General features: G+C 44.5%; 1 protein-coding gene across 1 annotated transcript in view; it reads left to right on the plus strand.

Annotated features, from left to right (window-relative positions):
• PRKCH (protein kinase C eta) overlaps positions 1–22090 on the plus strand; it is a 237110-nt gene that overhangs the window by 207854 nt on the left and 7166 nt on the right. Inside the window, exons 11-12 of the mRNA XM_052646249.1 lie at positions 6491–6629; positions 7293–7481. Coding sequence (XP_052502209.1) covers positions 6491–6629; positions 7293–7481 — 328 coding nt within the window. The remainder of the gene's footprint in view (positions 1–6490; positions 6630–7292; positions 7482–22090) is intronic.

The following is a 22090-nucleotide window of genomic DNA, read 5'->3' on the forward strand; positions in this document are numbered from 1 at the left end:
TTCCTGCCCCGCCCCTGGTCCAGATCACCATCAGTTCTTTTCTGAATACTCCAGTAGCTTCCCCACTGGTCTCTTCATGTTCTGTCTCGTCCCCTCTGACCTGTTTTCCTTGTAGCTGGAGGGGCTTATTGTAAAATCAGATTAACGCCATCTTTCTCCTGTATAGGACCTTTCAATGTTTTTTTTTTTTCCCCTCTTGGACCAAAGTCTGAAATCCTTATTGGGCCCTGCTGTATGAGGCTCCTGCTCTTTCCTGTCTCCTTTAATCTTCTGAGTCCCTTGCATATTGCCTGGCTCATGGATGGTACCCAGAGATTAGTTGGATGAATGAATGGCTGAATGTCTTCTGTTAGATAGCACACAAATGGCATTACTATAACATGTGATAAAACCACATTTTAGGCTTTTGCTTTTTCAGTGACGTTTTAGAATTCTTTTACCAATTTAATACAATTGGCCCTGCTTCAAAAAACTGTCAAGTTTATATAAACCCTGATATTTAAAACACAAACTAACCCTAAATGGTTTTGTTTTGAGACTAAGGTCATAATTCAAATTCACTCTCTTGGCAAATGCCACCTCTTAACTCTTGCCTACACGTCAGCTTTTCTTCCTTAGAAAAGTTACCCTTAGAGTTATCATCATAGTATTTAACAACTAGAAAGAGATTTGCTATGTGTTCCCCTATTCCTGTACCTTCAAGGATTGTGTGAAATTAATCAACTCCTCCACGCAAAAGTTAAGAACCAAACAAAAAATTTATTTTTCTGGAATTTTGATTATGCATTTAATAATGTGTCACAAAATTGTGACACGTTATTTGGCAAATCAGTCTCAGGATATTTGTTGATTATCAGATGGTTCTTGTTTTAATTGATGAAGTTCTCTCAGGAAACCATCTACTAGGAGAATTAGCCAGTGACACAGGAGCACTGTATGGAAGAGAGGGTGCCTACTGTGGTGGGTTTGGAGCCCAGGACTTAGAGGGAGGTGAGCAGAACTGAATTCAAATCCTGACTTTATCCCTGGTTCACTAAATGATGTTGATGTAGACCTTACTTCATAGGGTTGTTTTGAAGGTAAAATAAGAATGCGGATGAAGCATTTAGCATTTAGTGAACACTCAGTGTGTGTTACTACTACTGACACTAATCGTTGTTATTGTTGTTGTTGTTTTGTTATCATCATCATCATCCACAGAATGTTTTTTCAGGTTCTCTAGACACACACACACACACACACACACACACACACACACAAATGAGCAAAGAGACAAAAAGCAATATACTTAAAATAGTATATTGACTGTATATTTTAGGGTAACCAATAGCAAAGTTGTACTTTATCTAAGAAATAGTCTTTTAGATTTAGATGTTAAAATATGGATAGATGAGACGATTTCATATTTTGGATTTGCTTCCAGAATCCGACTAAAGAGATGGGTCAAGAAGGGAGTAGAAGTACAGTTGAAACACGATTGGGCATTGATAGCTGTTTTTGCTGTGTGATCACTACAGGAGTCGTTATGTTATTCACCATACTTTCACATCAGTTTGAAATGTTCCATGATACAATTTTTTAAGAAACATTAAAAATAGCTTCTGAATAGCCTCTTAGACGCATTGTTGTCCAAGGAACCAGTCTCAACTCACTGCTCTTTATTTCTTTTGGAAGAATAACTGAGTCCAGAGATCTAAGCAGTAAGACCTCCTGTCATTCTGTTTTATGACTCTCAGAGTAGCTCATGCTGGAAACAAAACAAATACAATTTTTGAATTTCCTTTGTTTTCAACCACTTCAGAATCCTCTCTGAAACCGCTGTGGGCATTTTAAGTAACCCTCATTACCCCGGCAAGAACAATGCACCTTTCAGACCGTCAGGGAGGATAAAATAACTCTTTCTACCCTTCTGTGCTTGCATAACAAAGGTAGAGCTATTAAATACCACTGCTCAATAAGCTAATGAATGATGAGGCCATAATTGTGTATTTGGTGTTTTAGGATCTGAGCCTGTGCCCTGTATGAACTTGTAATCTTCATCGTGGAGCCTTGTTAACTTCGGCTGCTGACTTACATGTTGGCTGGGGAGGCTGAGGAAGTCCAAAGCCAAAAACTGACCTCTCTGCCTATTTCATATTCAATTCAGGAGTCAAAGAGTGGCTTTTTTTTTTTTTTTTTTTTTTTTGCTTTGGTGAAGATACCTATTTACCCTTAGAGTGGAAGCTGACAATAGCCACAAATGGCTCTGTGTTCTCCTCTTTCATATGTGTGTGAGCCAGGGGAAAGGATTATGCTTGGGTCCTCTCTGCTTTATAATTGCCCCTCCTAAAGTGGTGTCTTTTCCCCAGCTCCACTAAAGCAAAGAATTTGAATTTATTATATTTCAGGGCTCTTTCTTTCACCCCTGGCATCTCTCTCCAAGAGGAAAAGCACTTGGATTTTTGTAGGTTTAATTACTTTGGCACAAGGGTCCCAGTGAAGTTTATGGAACTTCATTCCTTCCCCCCAAAATAAAATAGGCTCTGAATTGGCTGGTGCAACTCACTGTGATCCATCCAAAATGCCTCTGTTTATCTCTTTGGTCAGCATCTTGTGCCAGGCATGCGCTGAGGCTAGGGAGCAATAAGGCTCAGCCCCAGCCAAGGGGTGAGACAGGTGTATAGACAGAATGCAGCGAATGCAGTGAAAGTCGTTGGTCATAGAGCTGTGAACTGGGTGCTCTGCGGACATCAGCACAAACCTCACAGTGGAGGTTTGAGACATTTGGGCTGAGGGCAGAACTGAATCCTCAGGTTATCTTATGCTCTTAATCAACCCCCCCTTATTATTTCTAGTTGAGAGTTTTATCCTGTTAGGTAGTTCAGTTCAGTTGCTCAGTTGTGTCCGACTCTTTGCGACCCCATGGACTGTAGCACACCAGGCTTCCCTGTCCATCACAAACTCCTGGAGCTTACTCAAACTCATATCCATTGAGTCGGTGATGCCATCCAACCATGTTATCCTCTGTCATCCCCTTCTCCTCCTGCCTTCAATCTTTCCCAGCATCAGGGTCTTAGGTAGTACTTGGTATGAAACCAGCAATGGCATTTCCCTCAAGGCTGGTCCAGTTCTGAAAATGCCTAAAAGGAGACTGCAAAATCAGGACTGAGGTGTAGAACTGGCCTGTCTGCCCTGGGGCATCCTATGACCAGGCGAAGTCACATCCCTAGGGCCACTCAGTTCCTTGCCCTGAGCAGCGGGGCCATGTCCCAAGACTTCTCTGTGCAGAGGGCATTGTGATGGGCAGCGTATGAAACTGATGACAAAGCACTTTTCCCTCCCCGAACAAGTCCTGATACCTGTGACAGCTGCTGAGTAATAAGCAGTCAAACCGCTTAGCTGGGACGTTAGTCACAAGCTCTCTTGAGCAATCTCAGGTCGGCTCTTTAGACCATTGTAAGTTTCTGTTAGCACTTGCTTCTTCTACCCAAGGAGATCCTTTCCAAGCTCTCAGCAGGCACAGTGGCTTCAGGAGATTTTAGAAATGCAGCCACCATTTCTGGCAGTGTGAGAGTCAGAGGTTTCTGAGTGTAGGACCACACAGAGGTGGGCTGCTGGGCTGGAACATGGTGCTGATAAAGCCAGCCCCGAGGCTCAGATCCCCTAAGGCTTTGATCCCTCCTGGAGCTGATGAGAAGTGGCTGGCAGATATTAGAGATGACAGTGTTTGGACTGATGAGTCCCCAGAGGAGCCAGACAACCAGGCACTAATAGGGCCTTGAGTCTGAAATCACTTCTAGAAGAACAACTGAGACCATACTCTTGACAGTGGCTATGACCAGAATCCTTCCTGCTCCCCTGCAACACACACACCTGTTCTTCTGGGATCCTGCCTTCATGTGGGCTAATAAATCTTGCTCATACTGTGTGTGTGTTGAGAGGGCAGGGGAGGAGGACAGGGTTTCCACAGACCAGAGCCTACTGAAAGCTTGTGTGGGAAGTGGGATTCTGCCCAGGGAAAGGGGCAGGAGGCTGACTGGGGGGCCGGGGCCGGGTCTGGTTTAGAGGTGGAGGAGCCTCGCATTGCTGAAGTGGCACCCAGCATATCTCCGCCTGTCACCCGGGAGACGCCTGAAGCATGAGCTCAGAGCGGAGGCTGGCCTGAGAAAGTGCTGCAGCTCTCATCTTGCTTATCCAGGGATTCCTGGAAAATGGGACTTGGTTCTCCTGCCTGCGTGGCTTCCAGTGACCCCTGTCTGCAGGTCCCACATGGTCCGGCCGCATCAGCTCTCAGGGCCCAGTGTGGAAACCAGTCTTGCCAGTTCTGTCATCACCTGCCTCCCCCGAGTCGCAATGTGATCCTGGGCTGGACAGCAACCATCCTCTTCTCCCCTTGGGCCAAGCAGCCCAACAGGCCTTTATTGTCAGAGCAGAGATGGGAAGACATGGGAAAACAGAGCCACGGATGCCTCGACACGGCCCCCTGGGGATGCGAAGGCCCAGAGCAGCAGTCAGTAGCCCCCGCTGTGGAGAGGCCCAGTGAGGGGCCGCCACCACTCCGCATAGCACAGCCCCGGGAGGCCGCGGCTACTGCAGCTTCCCACCTGGCAGTTGACTGCAGACCTCCAGGTCAGGGTGGTGGTCTAGCATCACTGCTGGCTGGGCAGCCTCCTTCCCTGCTAAGCCAGTGTGGTTGCCTCCGAGCACATCTTTCCTTCAAAGATCAAAGGATAGAGTTTGTCGCCCTGTAGGCAGGGCTGCTCCCCCAATCCTCCCCCAAGGCTAGACTGAGAGGCCCACAATAGGATGTAGGTGTGTGGGACTCTTTCCCAGCTTGCCGTGGTGCCAGCCTCCCTCTGTTATGATGCCTGGTAGGTGTGGCAATGGGAGACAGGTGGTGCCAGAAGCCTATGTCGGGGAGGGGGTGTTTAGGAGAACTGCCTTTCATTTGCAGACAGTTTTATTGACATTTGACCCATGTTCCTATTTCTGTCAATACCCTTCACCAAGCAGTTCTGCTGCTGGAAACTCACTTCCCTTGATTCTGCCCTTCCAGGTTAGGGGAGGGAGGGTGAGTGCTTTGCCTTGCACTCACTATAATGTCTGAGGTTTCTATGTATCTGGGCTATACCCAAACAAACCCTGTTCTCACTTCTGTTTTGTTTTTCCCTGGTCATTAATGTCCCCACTAACCCACTGAGTCTAAGGCAGAAACCCGGGAGTCATCAGTTCTGCTGCTGCTTCTCCTCATCTACCTCTAAGTGGTCATCAGGCCTTAATCCTGATAGTCTTTTCCCAAGCACTGCTGACTGATCCCTACTTTCCATTCCATCTGTCACTGTCCTAGTTCAGGTCTTAACATCTCTTCCCTGGACTCTCTCAGCTTCCCTCTAGCTGATCTTTTCTCATCAGCTGGAAAACTTAGTTAGAGAGCTTCAGTGGGTCATGTTTGCCTAATATCTAAGTATCAGAATTCCTTGGTGTGGTATGCAGGGCCCTTCACAGCATGGACTTAACTCGGCGTTCTAGCCCTGGCATTTTGATGGCCCCAGTGTTTCATGTGAGTCCTCGTATGCCACATGGGGTTCCTGAGCCCACCTCATCTCTGCTCTTGCTCTGTGCGCTGGCCCTGTCCACCTGCCCACGGTGACCGTCTCATACCGCCTCCCACCTGGAAGACCGACTCACGCTGTAAGACCCAGCTCAGTTTCTGCCTCTACTGTGGCACAGACCTCTGTCCTGCCGCTAATAGGAATGAATTGTTCCTTCTTGTTTTTCTCTCACAGCACGTGGTTCCTACTTCTCTCATGCCATTTGTATTATACAACACTTGGTTCTGTCTCCCTCCCCCATCACTCTCCTTTCCTCTTTCCCCCAATATATGTGTGTATGTATACACACATATTTATGTATCTACACACACACACACACTCATCTATGTGTATATACTTTGAACAAAGATTTATTGAGTGCACTATGATAGGCACAGTGTGAACCAGATGCATCTGATGCCTCCTCCATGGAGCTGACAGTCTGGTGAATATCTGTCTCCCACACACACAGTGCGGTCCTTAGGGAGAAGGGTCGTCTTGCTCTTGATGCCCATCACAGTGTGTGCTGCACAGTGGCCACGTGCAGGTCTTCACCGAGCGAAGGCCAGTGGGCAGAGATAGATGCCACAGAACAGGGTGTAGGGTGGGTGGATGTCTCTCCTGTATAGGTGGTCAGTGGGAAGCCTGGCAGTCACATTGTCAGTTTTTAATGGGCAGCCTGTGTTTTGATATGTGGTTAGCCCATTCAGATGGAACCATCATCCAGGACTACGAGGCAGATTTCAAGAGTGGATCTCAATCTGTTATCCACATAACACAAAGAAGTGTGTCCCCTTTGAAGGGTGGGTGCAGAAAGCTCTCCTGGCTGTCTGACCCGCCATCTCGTGACCCAGCTCAGCCAGGTAGATGTTTTGGGGCCCAGCTGCCCCACCATATTTGCTGCTCTGTGTTTCTTGCAGAGATCTGAAACTGGACAACGTACTGTTGGACCACGAGGGCCACTGCAAACTGGCAGATTTCGGGATGTGCAAGGAGGGGATCTGCAACGGGGTTACCACGGCCACCTTCTGCGGCACGCCTGACTACATTGCTCCAGAGGTGAGTGTGCTCATTGCTTAAGCAGCTTTGGGAATCCAGACTCCCCAGCAGCCCCATCGGAAAGGCAAGGCCAAGCAGACGCTGCAGCTTGTGGGCAGCGTTGAAAGCTAACACCTCCAGACTCCTCTCTGGCTCCTTGGGTGAATGATGGCTGAAAATGTCCTTGGTTCCTCCCAGTACAAATTCAAGTCCAAAAGAGTTTTGTAAACTTTGCAGTTGCTTCAGGCTTTAGCCCTGAATGAGGACAAAGTGTACTCTACACCTGGCCCATTTAATTTTCTTCTTTGTCTCTACACAGAGCTTTGATTCTGGCCTCATTTGGTAGAAATAACCACAAGCTCTTGAATTGCCCCCATTTGAATGAGTGAGCCCATCTCCTCCTCCTCCACAGATGTAGTCCCAAAGCGCTTTCTGGTTCGGATCTGCGTATACTATTACTTTGGCCTAAGTAGATCATAGATGTTTGACCACCGGAATGAGAAGGCCTCTGATTTGACCCCAGGAAAATATACCCCAATCTGGAGATGGACTGAAACATGCATGCCAGGGCAGGAAATTCCCTTGCTTTACTTCAGCTCCTAATCCTTCATTTTCTGTACTCATTAAGGGTGCATTTGTTCATCAGATGCACAGAGCTCCTCTCACGTCACCCCTTTTGCACAGATCCTCCAGGAGATGCTCTACGGGCCCGCGGTGGACTGGTGGGCTATGGGCGTGCTGCTGTACGAGATGCTGTGTGGCCACGCGCCCTTCGAGGCAGAGAACGAAGATGACCTCTTTGAGGCCATACTGAACGATGAAGTGGTCTACCCTACATGGCTGCATGAAGATGCCACAGGGATCCTGAAATCTGTAAGTGTGACATACTCAGCCAGCTTTCCAGCTATTGCAAACCAGCTTGCTATGTGTGCTGTTTGGGTTTGAAGTTTGTGATACTATCTAATGGCTCTAACTGAAATGTGTGTTTTAATCTGTAGAATCAAAGAACCAGAGTTTTCTCAGGCTTTTTTGTCCTCTTATGCAATAGTTATTTTGGAGCCAACTGCCCAGGTGACGCTAGTGGTAAAGAATCTGCCTGCCCATGCAGGAGACACAAGAGATGTGGGTTTGATCCCTGAGTCAAGAAGATCCCCTGGAGGAGGAAATGGCAACCCAATCCAGTATTCTTGCCAGGAGAATCCCATGGACAGAGGATCCTGGTGGGCTACAGTTGCAAAGAGTCTGACATGACTGAGCAACTGAGCACACGTCATAGCCATTCATAGCATTGTTGGCCAAATAGCAAGTATTTCTACCACTTATGGCTTCAGTGTCAGTGAAGTGATGCTCCTGTTTCATCCAGTCAGGACGTATGAGGCTGTTGGGTCATGTAAATGGCACTACCAGTTGTTTCTGTACTGATTGTGTTTCTGTTGGCAACATCCAAGGAGCAGGATGAAGGGGCCTTTCCAGTAGTGTTGGGAGAGGAGACGTTTTTCAGACTTGGGCAAGATCTCATTTGCTTCCATGTGGTCCTTGTGCATGTCAGGTACCAGGCCCACAATTTAGGTGCAGTGTGGAATAGCGTGTAGCAAAGGTCTTTCCTTTATGCATTTAAGGCAATGTGATGGAAGCCTTATTTTCAAGTGTGGAAGAAATGTGGATTTGATGCTTTTATGTTGAAAATAAGAAAGTAACAAGTAATATACACAATGGATAACACGATCCTACTGTGTAACACAGGGAACTCTGTTAAATGTTATGTGGCAGCCTGGATGGGAAGAGAGTTTGGGGGAGAATGGATACATCTGCTGTCCACCTGAAACTATTACAACATTGTTAATCAGTTGTGCTCCAGTATAAAATAAAAAGCTTTAAAAAGAAATAGATGAAGAAAACCAGAAAAAAAATTAAGAAGGAACAACCAACAAGAAAGCGAAATTCTTCCAGGGCTTTGATCCGGGGCCCTGCCAAGTACCAATAACCTTCTGATTCTAGGAACTGTTTAATGTACAGAATGATAACTAATTTTTTAGTATTGTTTATTACCAGGTATATGACATCACCTGTTGTCCTTACAGTCTTATATATCCTGTAGATGCTGAATATACCAGTAAAGTATAAAGTTATAAAAAAAAGTTAACATGTAATAAGAGAATAACGTAATTTGTGTCAATACCCTATTAGGAAATCAGGTTATTATTTCCCAGTGTATGCACAGGGAGAATAAAGATGAATATTCTTCAAATAGGGGAAAATCAGAATAATCCATTCTCTCTGGGGGATATCTATGGGATAAAAATTACTTTGCCCAAATCATATCACTTCCTGTGATTGGAGACAAAAAAAAACTAAATTCAGGAAATACTAGCTTTGTTGGTGAAAGACTTGTCTCTCTGGAAATCTCCAGTCATATAATTAGTGTCATTTTGAGGACATGTTGTTTACAGATCACTCTGTCCTGGGGCTGATGGCATGATTGTTCCTGAGAAGTCTCCACTTCTCAGGAAATGATCACAGAAATCCTTCTCAGGCAAATATTGCCCAAGTGAATCATAATTTATAACTTAATTCTCAAGTTCAGGCACTGGTGCTCTCCTGATATTGAAGAAACTTTACTTGCAGATAGAAATAAAAGTGAAGTACTTTGGGATTCTACCAATTGTCTTCTATCTACCCTGTTTTCATAAGAAAATTTTATTTGTATATTTAGTAGAAAATTTAGACTAAGGAGAATGTGGCTTTTATAATTTCATTAATAAAAAATCAGGGAGAAGGGCTTATCTTTATAGATTTATGCCTTAAAATTTCTCAGCCCTTGGAAGGGAAATGTACTCACCTCAGCTGGCTCCAGCTACCTATGATGACCTAATCTATGATAACACAACAAATTGTGCTGCAGAGTTGGGCTTACTTTTGCGTTATTACTCTATGGTCTGGAGCTGGGGTCCTTCTGACTCCCAAGGCATGCTAATCCCCTGTGGCCTGCAGTGACCACCATCACAGTACTAATGGTTTTCCATGACGCACATATTTAGTCCAATGACCACAGCTGATTTAGCTTTTTTACTGTTTAAAAGAAAGACCCCAGAGTTATATATATAATTCAAATGAAAATGCTAGTTCATGCCATAAGGAAATATGCATTGTTGGCCTTAGTGTATAAAAGTTATTGTGCTTGGTACCATGAAGGGTAGGAAACAAAAGTCAGTCTGTGCCTCAAGAAACTTTAATGTTCCCTATTTAAGGATTAACAGTCCAGTTCAGTCTTTCTCTGATAAACACTTAATACCTTTTGAATCCAGGTCGGGAGAAATCTTTAGAGACTACATCAGCATTTGAGTTGACCATCACCCACATCTGCTTCTCTTTAATTGTTGAAGAAGTCCTCAACCTCTTTTTAGCATTTAGAATCCTCTTAAGAGAATTCTTCCCCACTAAATCTGAGACACAGGTTTCACCCCTTTTAACCCAATCCCTATAAAACCTAGAGTAGCTACTAAGCAAGGTTAAGATTCACATGGAACTATTAAAATGATTTATATTTAACCAGATAGATCCAATTACTTTTTTAAAAGTTTTATTAGTGTATAGTTGATTTACAATATTGTGTTTCAAGTGTACAGCAAAGTGAGTCTATTATACATGTGTTCATTATTTTTCAGATCCTTTTCCCATACAGGTTATTACAGAGTATTGAGTAGAGCTCCCTGTGCATACAGTAGGTCCTTGTTGTTTATTTTATGTATGTAATATGTGTATGTTAATCCCTCATTTATCCCTCTCTCAATTACTTTATATCTTTGATATATATAGAAGCATTGCTGGTAATTAGTGTATATGTTATCTAGGAGCATCCTGCCTCCACAATCTTTGTTCTGGGAGAAAACAGCCTCTGGTGCCTCACGAGAATTTGCTCTTCACTGAGGACTGAGTTGTTCCCTCTCCCTGCAGACTCGCTTCTGGGAAGCTGTGAACCTCTTCCCTTCCCTTTATTTTGGCCCCTTTCTAGTGCCAGCAGCTCAGTGGGTGATGCTGTGTCACCGGCTGAGCACTGACTTTCTTAAGTGGCTCTCTGTGTTCTCTGTTGGGCATCTTCCTGAACGAAGCAGCTCGGGTTTCAATCCATGCAGGCTTATCTCCCAGCTGTGTTATGCTCTGGCTGAGTGACCTTGGCAAGCTAACACACCTCTCTGAATCTGTGTCCTTGCTCAAAAGATCTGTAAACTGAAGTAATAAAATCCATGTCACAGGGTCACTCCCCAGATTCAGTGAATTAGTACATGTAAGCCACGCAGGGACATGGTAAGCATTCTGTTTCTTCCTCCCTCAAGGAGTATACCTTAAGAGCAATTTTCTGAAAAACACTGGAAAAGATGTCAGAGAAAATTACTAAAACATATTCGCCGAGAGGATTTCGGAGACAGCTTTGTACATTTCAGCCCCCAGGCCTAAAAATAAAAGGCTTAAATGCTGTAGCTGAGGAAATTCAGCTGTTCTTGGCAGAGGGCTGAGATATTTAAACAGAAGTGTGATCAAAGAAAAGGAAGAAACCATTGAGGAGCTCTCAAGACGTGGGGAGAAGCACCCAGGAGGGAACTGTCAGCGCCTGGTGATGGAACTGGCCTGCAGAGCAGAGCTGTCCGAGGACAGATGCTGGCTCGTTCACCTGCTGGCTGCGGGAACTTGGGCACACAGTGTGATTTTGTCATGCCTCGGCTCGTCCTCTTCTGTACTCTCGGGATCGGAGATGATGTGAGGGGGATACTTGGAACAGTGCTGAGCAGAGACTAGATGCTCAGAAAGCAGATGCCAATGTCATCAGTGAGAGCAGGGTGCATTTTTAGGCTCTTTGCCCTTTTCTCTGAAAAAGTATGATTCTACTTATTGTATTAAGAAGAGGGTTTAAGGTAGCAAGTCATACCTCACAAACCATTCAAACTGCTTTCTGGTTCTAATTGCAACTTGATTTAATTAGACCAATATAGTGGGTTGTTTGTTTTTGTTTTTTCCTAGAAGAAACCTAAAAAATCTTTTATTCCAAATCCACTCCAATTCCCTCATTTAATAGATGAGGAAACTTGAGGTCCAGAGAAATTGTGACTCACCAAAGGCCATTCAGCACATTACTTAAAACAATCAAACAAATTAGAACTCTTGTGTAGCTCTCACGGGAATGTAAAATTGTGCAGGCACTGTGGAAAGTGGTATAGCAGGCAGTTTCTCAGAAAATCAAACTTAGAAGTACCATATAAACTAGCAATTCCACTTCTGGGTGTATATCCCAAAGAACTGAAAGCAGGGGCTTGAACATATTTGTATATCAGTGTTCACAAAATCTAAAAGGTAGAATTGTGCTCATTTCACATGCTGGCAAGATTATTCTCAAAATTCTTCAAGCTAGGTTTCAATAGTACATGAACCAAGAACTTCCATTTGTACAAGCTGGGTTTAGAAAAGGCAGAGGAACCAGAGATCAAATTGCCAATATCCACTGCTGGATCATAGAAAAAGCATGGGAATTCCCCAAAAAATTACTTCTGCCTCATTGACTAGGCTAAAGTCTTTGATTGTGTAGATCACAACAAACCAGAAAACTCTTAAAAGAGATGGGAATACCAGGCTACCTTACCTGCCTCCTGAGAAATCTGTATGTAGGTCAGGAAATAACAGAACTGGACATGAAACAACAGACTGGTTCAAAAATCGAGAAAGGAGTACATCAAGGCTGTATATTGTCATCCTGCTTTTTTAACATATATGCAGAGTATATCACGTGAAATGCTGGCCTGGATGAAGCACAAGCTGGAATCAAAATTGCCAGGAGAAATATCATTAACCTCAGATAAGCAGATGATACCACCCCTATGGCAGAAAGTGAAGAGGATCTAAAGAGCCTTTGATGAAGGTGAAAGAGAAGAGTGAAAAGGCTGGCTTAAAACTCAACATTCAGAAAGATGGAGATCATGGTGTGTGGTCCCATGACTTCATGGCAAACAGATGGGGAGAAAGTGGAAACAGTTACAGATTTTATTTTCCTGGGCTCTAAAATCACTGTAAGATGGTGACTGAAGCCATGAAATTAAAGACGCTTGTTCCTTGGAAGAAAAACTATGACAAACCTAGGCAGCATATTAAAAAGCAGAGACATCAGTTTACTGACAAAGATTCATATAGTCAAAGCTATGGTTTTTCCAGTAGTCATGTATGGATGTGAGAGTTGGACTATAAAAACGCTGAGCGTCAAAGAATCGTTGCTTTTGAACTGTGGTGTTGGAGAAGACTCTTGAGAGTCCCTTGGATAGCAAGAAGATCAAGCCAGTCAATCCTAAAGGAAATCAACCCTGAATATTCATTGGAAGGACTGATGCTGAAGCTGAAGCTCCAAACTTTGGCCACCTGATGTGAAGTGCCAACTCACTGAACAGGACCTAATACTGGGAAAGACTGAGGGCAAGAGGAGAAGAGGGAGAGAGAGGGTGAGATGGTTGGAGGGTATCACTGACTCAGTGGACATGAGTTTGAGCAAACTCTAGGAGATAGTGAAGGACAGGGAAGCCTGGTGTGCTGCATCAGTGGGGTCACAAAGAGTTGGACATGACTGAGCGACTAAACAGTAGCAAAAAGTGGAAGCAACCCAAGTGTCCATCAACAGGTGAATGGATAAACAAAATGTGTCATATGCATACAATGGATTAGTCACCCTTGGCAAGGAAGGACATTTTGATGCTTGTTACAACATGGATGAACTTTGAATGCATTATGTTTAATGAAATAAACCAAATACAAAGGGACCTCCACTTACGTGAGAACCCTAGAGTAGTCAAATTCATAGAGATAAGAGCAAAATGGTGGTTGCCAGGGGCTGGCAGAGGGGTTGGTAGGGAGTTAGAGTTTAAGGGATGAGAAATTTCAGCTTGGGAAAATGAAAAAAATTCTATAGATGGATGGTGGTGATGGTTGTACAACAATGTGAATATACTTAATCCCACTAAACTGTGCACTTAAAAATGGCTAAGAAGGTAAATATTGTGTTCTATATCTTAGCGACCCCATGGACCACAGTCCACCAGGCTCCTCCGTCCATGGGATTCTCCAGGCAAGAGTACTGGAGTGGGTTGCCATTGCCTTCTCCGATATTATACCACAGTGAGGGGGAAATACCCTGGGATCAGAATCCAGTTTTTTCTGACTCCTAGTCCAGCGTTCTGAGCTAGCCTACACCTGGCCACTCCCCATTTTTATTCTCCTTTTCATTAATAAGCATCCTTTGCCTTTAGAGCCCCACGTGTTTAGCACCCAAATAACTCCCTGATATGATTCTTTCCAACTGTCCTAGAAACATGAGCCACTGAAGGAAGCTTCCAGGGTGCCATGTACTTAATACTCACAGAACATGAATCCGCCAACCATCTAACTTTCCATAAAATAAGATATAATGTTTAGGATAAGAATGTTAGTGTTATTTAAAGATTGTGCATTTGAGTCTTTCTCTGTTGACCTGAGATGAGCCTGTGACCATAAGAGAAACTGATACATGAGGGAATTAGGACCCCTGTCTCATTCCACCCAGCAAATACTCATCAGAAGCTTTCGCTTGGCTTGGCCTTGTGTGAAGTGCCGGGAAGCAAAGCTGAAAAGACACAGCTTCTTCTGTTGCTCACAGCCTCATAGGAATGAGAACACGTAAACGGATACTTAGCTCGCTGCCAAGGAGGAATGATCAAAGCTCTCTCTGGGGTCAAGGACAGGGAAGTGACATAAGGACAAGGCAGAGGAAGCAGCGTCTCAGCTGGGCGTTGAGAAACAAAGGTTCAGTAGGGTAGACGGGGCGGCGGGGGGCAGGGGGCAGGTAGGGGAAGGATATTCTAGACAGAGGAACTAACTTGTGCAAGTACTCAGAGGGGAGCAGAGCATGTCTGTTCAAAGAAGTGCAGTCACCAGTTCTACCATTGGTGCGTTAGGTGAGGGTGAGGGCTGGGAAAGATGAGTTTAGGACGTGGGACCTCTGAGGGGTCCGGGAGATATTCGGAAAGTGGTCTATTCCTTGCAGTTGGTCCCGTGGGTCTGGAGCTCAGGAGAGAGGTGGCAGGGGAGCAGACGTGGACGGGGGGAGAGGGTGAAGAGTGAAAGAGGGGGCCTGGGGACACCAGTGTTGAAGGCGTGACAGTGGAAGAGGATTCGCTAAGGAGGTTGAGAAAGAATGGCTTCGGGTGTGTAAACATCTCTTCTGAAGCCTTTCTGCTAGTTTGACTTGTGAAATAGGCCGGGGCTATTGCAGTGTGCTTTCGCAGTGTGCTTTCCTCAGACACTGATGCTCACAGTCTTCCAAGTAGTGCTAGCCAGGTTCAGTGTTAGTCCTCGGCCTGGAAACCGAGGGCTTGGGAAATGCATCTGTTAGGAGCTAGGTAGGCTGAGACATTTTTAAGGACTCTGCACAAACTTTCATTTTGTTTTGCAATTCCAGATCAAGGTAAGATACCTTGCTTCCTTTAAAAATATGGACTTCAGGCCTTTCCCAAGGATTTTGTAACCATCTGTGATTCTGGGGGGCTTACTGACTTCAAAAGTTCCTAATGTTATGAACCTGGAGGGTATCATGCTTAGGAAAATAAGTTAAAGGACAAATATTGTAGGATATCACTTAGATGTGGAATCTAAAAAATACAACAAACTAGCGAATGTAACAAAAAAGCAGCAGACTCACAGACATAGAGAACAAACTAGTGGTTACCAGCGGGAGAGGGAAGAGGGGAGGTGGCGAGACAAGGGGAGGGGATTAAGAGGTGCAAGCAACTGTGTATAAAATACATATAAGCTACAAGAATATATTGTACAACCACAGGGAATATAGCCAATATTTTATAACTATAAATGGAATAGAATCTATAACATTTTAATCACTGTGATGTACACCTGAAACTAATATAACATTGTACATCAAGTATATTAAAAAAAAAAAGAGTTCCTAATGTTGACTCCACTGGGTGTTCTAATCCCCAAACTATCAGGAAGTCATGCATGCTCTTCTGGATTGTAATCATTTGTCATGGAGCTTGGTGACCATTAGAAACTTAAACACAGAATTTCAGAGATGGAGGATGTATAAAAACAGTTGGTCTAAATCGCTGGTTGGCAGGGGAAGCAACCTCACATAATAGAATGGAAAGAACACACACTAGTCTGAGGGTCGCAAGACCTCTACTTGCCACTGCTACCCAGTCTTTATTCCTTAAGGCAGTGATGATAACACCTCTGGTACCCACTTCACATGGGATAGCACCATGAAAGCGTTTTCAAAGTGGTAGGCACAATGCAGAAGGTGTTAGTATTATTAAATTATGAGTAGTAATTTCACAGCACGCTGAGAGCTGTCATTATCTTCATCCTCTCTTTGAACATCCACCAACATCATCAAGATTATTAAGTGCTTAATTGTACATGAGGCTGTGTTAGCTTTTTATTTTGGAGAGAGCTGTGTTTCTGTTTTCCCAGGAACCTTTTTTTTTTCCAATTAAAATTTTTTTCTTATGCTTTTTTAAAATTGAAGTGTAGTTTAGTTACAATGCTGTGTTAGTTTCAGGTGTACAGCAGAATGACTCAGATATATATATATTATATATGTAATGTATATAATATATATCATTTTCCATATTCTTTTCTGTTATAGGTTATTACAAGATGTTGAATATAGTTCCCTGTGCTATACAGTAGGTCCTTGTTTTTTATCCACTTTATATAGTGTGTATCTGTTAATCCCAAACTCCTAATTTACCTCTCCCACTCCCAAGCTGAGTACCTGAGGGCACCCCAAAGAGGGATTTTTAACAGATAACACACGGAGAAGGAGAGAGCGCCCACTGGTGAGCCATGCCCACGCAGCTCCTCTTATCTCCGCGTGTGACCCTTTTCTGCTGGGTCTGCCCTTCCCCACGGGAGAGGCAGGAAGGGCCAGGATCCCTGAGCCAGCCCTTCACATCCGCTCTCACCACTGTCTCAGTGTGGTGGGTCATCCCTACTTGGCTTCCTGAGATTTCCCGACAGTCTTGCCTGTGGATCATAAGGTCAGCAGCATTCCTGGAATTGGCGTCTTCTGGATATTTTCCTGCCCTTTTTTTTTTCCTTCAGAAGGAAATGCTTTCTAAATGCCGCCTTACTTTAAAATAGAAGGTATTATTATTATCCCATGTCTGTAGAAACTGTGTGGATGCGCATTTATATAACACTGTAGAGTCATAGAAGTTCATGACCTGGAGGCTTTGTATGGTGTGATAACATCAGTGAGTCCCCTGAATTCAGAGTGAGGGGTGTTCTTGTCTGTCGTTCACGGTGAGGGAGGGGCTGAACAGGGTGGGCACCGGCATCTCACGCAGCATAACCCCTAACCCCGTATTCCTTTCCTTGCCTCACTCATCATCTTGCCGTTCATCATCTTTACCCCCACCACAGGACTGGATAGCCTTACACCAAAAACTCAAGGGTCTCCCCAGAGTTCACATAAACGTGGAGAGAAGGCTGAGAACTTGCTGGGGAGAACACTCCCCGTGGAGCACAGAGTCAGTGGGGGAGGGGAAGTGGAGTACAGAGTTTTGGGCCCAATTTTCTACTTGAACATAAAAAGCCCAAGTCATTAAGCAGTGATCCTGACAACTAAAAATAACCACAGTATCCACTCCAATAGAGAAGACTATTTTTCTCACTTGCCCTTTTGTCTCTCCTGTCTCATCTTCTCTGTGAAGGTTTATGTTAAATGCATGTTCCAGAAGCAAAACTCTCCTACCCCTGCTCTCAACAGGTTATATAAAAACTGGCAACATCCACAGAAGGTAGTAGAGAAAAGATAAATAAAGATACGCGCTCTTATGTGAAAAACAGATGTACACTTTCTAGATTGCTGACCTTAGAGATGATTAAAAAAATTTTTTTTTACTTGGTTTCAGTATAAACACATTTTCTGTTGGCCACTGTGTCACTGAGTTTCCTAAACTGGTATTCAGTTATCCAAAAATGCTAATAATCATGACCCAGAAGAAAATATATGGTTTGCTCAGAGCTTCGGCAGTTGCACTGAACTTTGGCTTCATCAGCTCCAGAGAAGCTTGGCAGGGGCAGTCCTCCTGAGTCCCAAGAGCTTAGGAAGGTGAAGGCCTCCCTGAGGTGAGCGTTCCTTTGGGCTCCATCATCTCCGGTGAGCGATCACAAGGCGCCAGTGCTGACTCAGGTTAGTCAACGCCCTTTTCTCCTTCTCACACAGGTGGCCAGGTTAAATAAGTGCTGAAAGGGGTTTGGTGCGTTCTCCTGAGTCACCTTTGTCAGTTCAGGAAGCACTGTAAACTTGGCCTCAGAAGGAGATTATAGCGTGCTCTTGCTTCTGAGCTTCACAGAAATTAAAGTGTATGCTTGCGTGTGGGCTTATCTTTCATCACACCGATCAGATTTCATTCCTCTGTTCATTGTCTGCAGGAGTCTCTCTCACCTCTGTGTACAGAGAGGGAACCACAAGTAATCAGGGCTCCTCTTTTAACGCTGAGTGTGTCCCACACCTGTCACCAGGCAGTTAACCGGAGTGGCACTGAGCGTGTTCCTCAGCACTTCCTGCTCCCCTCCTCACAGAGCTGGGAATGCTTGAGGCAGTAGCCAAAGGTGGTCAGCCAGGGGGAGGCCAAGGAAGCAGAGGGAAGCCAGGGTCTTGCAGAGGAGCGAGCTCTCCACCATTACAGCCGATTTTTCAAATACTGTTGCGGGGAGAATCCAAAAGTCAGTTACCAAAAGATCCTTTAAAAAGAGGATGGTTAACGTGCAGCCTGACAGTGCTTGCCCATGGCCTGGACTGGAGTTCCCATAGGAGGAAATGGAGCTTTGGGCTCCTTACTGAAACTGACACTATAGAAACGGGTCATGTACTCACAGACAGACCAGGCTGGTATAGGCAGAAGGCAGAAAAATGCTGATCATCCTAGAGACTTCATTTTTGCCATGTTATTAAAGTTACTGTTCTCAACTTCCTTCCCCCACTTTAGATTGTGAGGACCTCTGTTCTTAGAAAACTTACATTTTATCTGTGGCTAGCAGTATGAAGGATTTTTAAAAATGAAGTATTAATATCACATGACTCTTTAATCTTCATATCTCAAACAGGATAAAAATGTCAGATTTTATAAAATGAGCCTAGAAATCTTTTCTATGTAGAGATTTGCTAACTGATGTCTGTGGGTCCCAAGAGATTGAGCTGGAAAAAGTCTAGTGAACAGAAGTAGCACACTTTAATTTGTCACTTCCAATTATCACACAGCGTTCCTTTTTAGCAGGTGATGGTTAGGTTTGGTTTGGACACCCAAGACAATGTGTATCCAGAATAAAGAAGGGCGTTGGACTGGGTTTCATCAAGGGGAAATGAAGATACTGGGTACTATGCCTCTGGCGGGTCTTGCTCCCTTTCAATAGCTGTGTTTAGAGGATCATAGCTGTCAGGAGAGCTTCCCTTTCCTTTAACATTTGGGAGTTGTTTTTGCCTGGAGAATCCCAGGGATGGGGGAGCCTGGTGGGCTGCTGTCTCCGGGGTCGCAGAGTCGGACACGACTGAAGCGACTTAGCAGCAGCAGGAGAGCAGTTAAACCCTCATCATCATTCAGAGCTGCTTGGGACTGGTTTGCCAGGAATAAAACCATCTTGGCCAACAACATTGGCATTGGCACAAGTGCCTGACCTTGGGCTTCCTTCTCTGAGACTCGCTTCTGACCTTTACCTCTTTTTTTAACCAACACTGTAACATAACTGTAATGAAGCTACTGAGATAGCTTGGGTTTCAGGGGAAGCTATAATGAGTGTAAAACATCGGCAAGGCAAAGTGTTAAGAGCAATGATAAAGAATTAACTATATGCCCATGAACAGCTGCTGGATTCCAACCATAGACAGGATGAAAAATATCAACAAACCTGCTTACTAGTTATCTGTTTTATATATAGCAGTGTGTATAGGTCAGTCCCAATCTCCCAATTAATCCCTCTCTCCTTGCCCGCCCCCCAGTAACCTTAAGTTTGTTTTCTGCATTTGTGACTTGTTTCTTTGTAAAAAGGTTCATTTGTACCATTTTTTCGGATTCCACATATAAGCAATGTGATATTTGTCTGACTTCACTCAGTATGACAGTCTCTAGGTCCATCCATGTTGCGGTAAATGGCCAGTATTTCATTGTTTTTATGGCTGAGTAATATCCCATTGCATATATGTGCCATATCTTCTTTATGATTCCTCTGTTGATGGACATTGAAGTTGCTTCCATATCCTGGCTATTGTAAACAGGGCTGCAGTGAACACTGGGGTGCAGGTGTCTTCTCAAATTAGGGTTTCCTCCAGGTATATACCCACGAGTAGGACTGCTGGATCATATGGTAGCTCTATTTTTATTTTTTTAAGGAACCTCCATACTGTTCTCCATAATGGTTGTACCAGTGTATATTCCCACCAACAGTGTAGGAGGGTTCCCTTTTCTCCACATCCTCCCCAGCATTTACTGGAGATTTCTTTGATGATGGCTATTCTGACTAGCGGAGAAGGCGATGGCACCCCACTCCAGTACTCTTGCCTGGGAAAATCCCATGGACGGAGGAGCCTCGTAGGCTACAGTCCATGGGGTCGCTAAGAGTCGGACGTGACTGAGCGACTTCACTTTCACTTTTCACTTTCATGCATTGGAGAAGGAAATGGCAACCCACTCCAGTGTTCTTGCCTGGAGAATCCCAGGGACAGAGGAGCCTGGTGGGCTTCTGTCTACGGGGTTGCACAGAGTCGGACATGACTGAAGCGACTTAGCAGCAGCAGCAGCAGCATTCTGACTGATGTGAGGTGATACTTCATTGTCGTTTGGTTTGTATCTCTCTAATGATTAGGGATGCTGAGCATCTTTTCATGTGCCTCTTGGCCATCTGTATGTCTTCACTGGAGAAATGTCTATGTAGATCTGCCCCGTTTTTTTGTTGGATTGTTTGTTTCTCGGTTTCCTAATCTGCATTTCCTCCCATGCTGCCCCATCAGCTGACTCCGTGCCCAACCTCATCCCTCTCACCATGGCCCTGAGCCACATGGCGCTGCTGGCACAGGTGGTTCTCGGGTCTGTGCCCTACCACCACAGCCCGCTGGAAGCGGGGTGAGAGAAAAAGGTGGCTGACTAGTCTTTATAATGATGTCAGATTCTACCTCTGACAGCGGCAAAACACACAGATCCCAGTGGCTGCAACATATACAAGCCCGCATGTTATCTGCCCTTGATGCGGGGGAAGCCTTCACGGCCATGGCCATATTCTGTTCTGTGCCCTGTATTCTTTCTCTGCTCTCCTGCCTCAGGACTCTCTGCAGCGCCATAAAATTCATTCTTCCTAACTAGGAGTCTTTCCCTGGAATACTATGGGGATGTTCTGTGGCATGCCCTCTTAGCTTCCCAGCACTAACTGCCAGCTCTGTGACCTCTGGTCTGAAGTTGAATGGAAGGAAGAGGTCTTTTTGTTTGCTCAACAGCCAGATCCATCTGTTAAGTAGAAAATACAGTGTTCTTTCTCTCCTGAAAGAAAATCTTATTAATCACTCTGTTTATATAACTAGTCTTCTTCCTATGAAATCAGGTTCTGAAAGAAAAAATACTTTCAATCATTGCGTACATTTGAATGAGTTTCAGAGTACATTTGGATCCTATCTCTAGATGCATTGTTACACAGGGTGAGTTTGAACTCTATCCTCTGGAACATCTGACAACTCAAACCCACAGCCGCCTCAGGTGTAGCAGAGCCCGCAAGACATAACAGGTACTGTCTGATCTCAGATTTACAAGAAGGTGTTCCAACGCTCTCTTAACCATGCACTCAGCACTTCCCTTCTGTTGTTAAAGCAGATATAACTGCACGTTAAAACCCGAGTATCGTCTGTATTATTGTTTTCAGATTGTCTTTAGAAATCTTTGCTGTCAGAAAAGCAATCTTTGAGAAATTTTTGCTGCTTTTCCCGAGACCATCACTACCACCCCCCTGTTGGAGTCTGGGACTGTGAAAGCAGAAACAGATCTTGTGCCCTTTTCCTGGCTACCAAGTAGAATAGCAGAGAGAGACAGAGCCAGATAAACCTTGGGGCCAAGGCTCAGCTCAGATATTCCTCTCTGAGAGGCATTTCAGTCCATGCCCCTGCATTTAGGTAGAACAGGATGGCCCTCCGAGTGGTTTAACAAGATGCTTGCTGAAACTCACTAGCATTGATTAAGGGTTCTGTGCTGGTATTTTACATTCATTTACTCATCATAATATGAGGAAATTTTTTTTTTAAATCTCTATTTTATAGTTGAGGAGTCTAAAGTCCAGGGAAGTTAATACATTTGTCCAAGGTCTCACAGCTTATGGGGGAACTGGCATCCAAACACAGTAATGAAGCTGGGGAGCCGAACCACTTCCCCTCTGTGCCTGCATATCAGAGGAGCTCTCACATCCTTTATGTACCC

Source organism: Budorcas taxicolor, chromosome 10 (genome assembly GCF_023091745.1).
Source record: "Budorcas taxicolor isolate Tak-1 chromosome 10, Takin1.1, whole genome shotgun sequence".
Classification (NCBI taxonomy): domain Eukaryota; kingdom Metazoa; phylum Chordata; class Mammalia; order Artiodactyla; family Bovidae; genus Budorcas; species Budorcas taxicolor.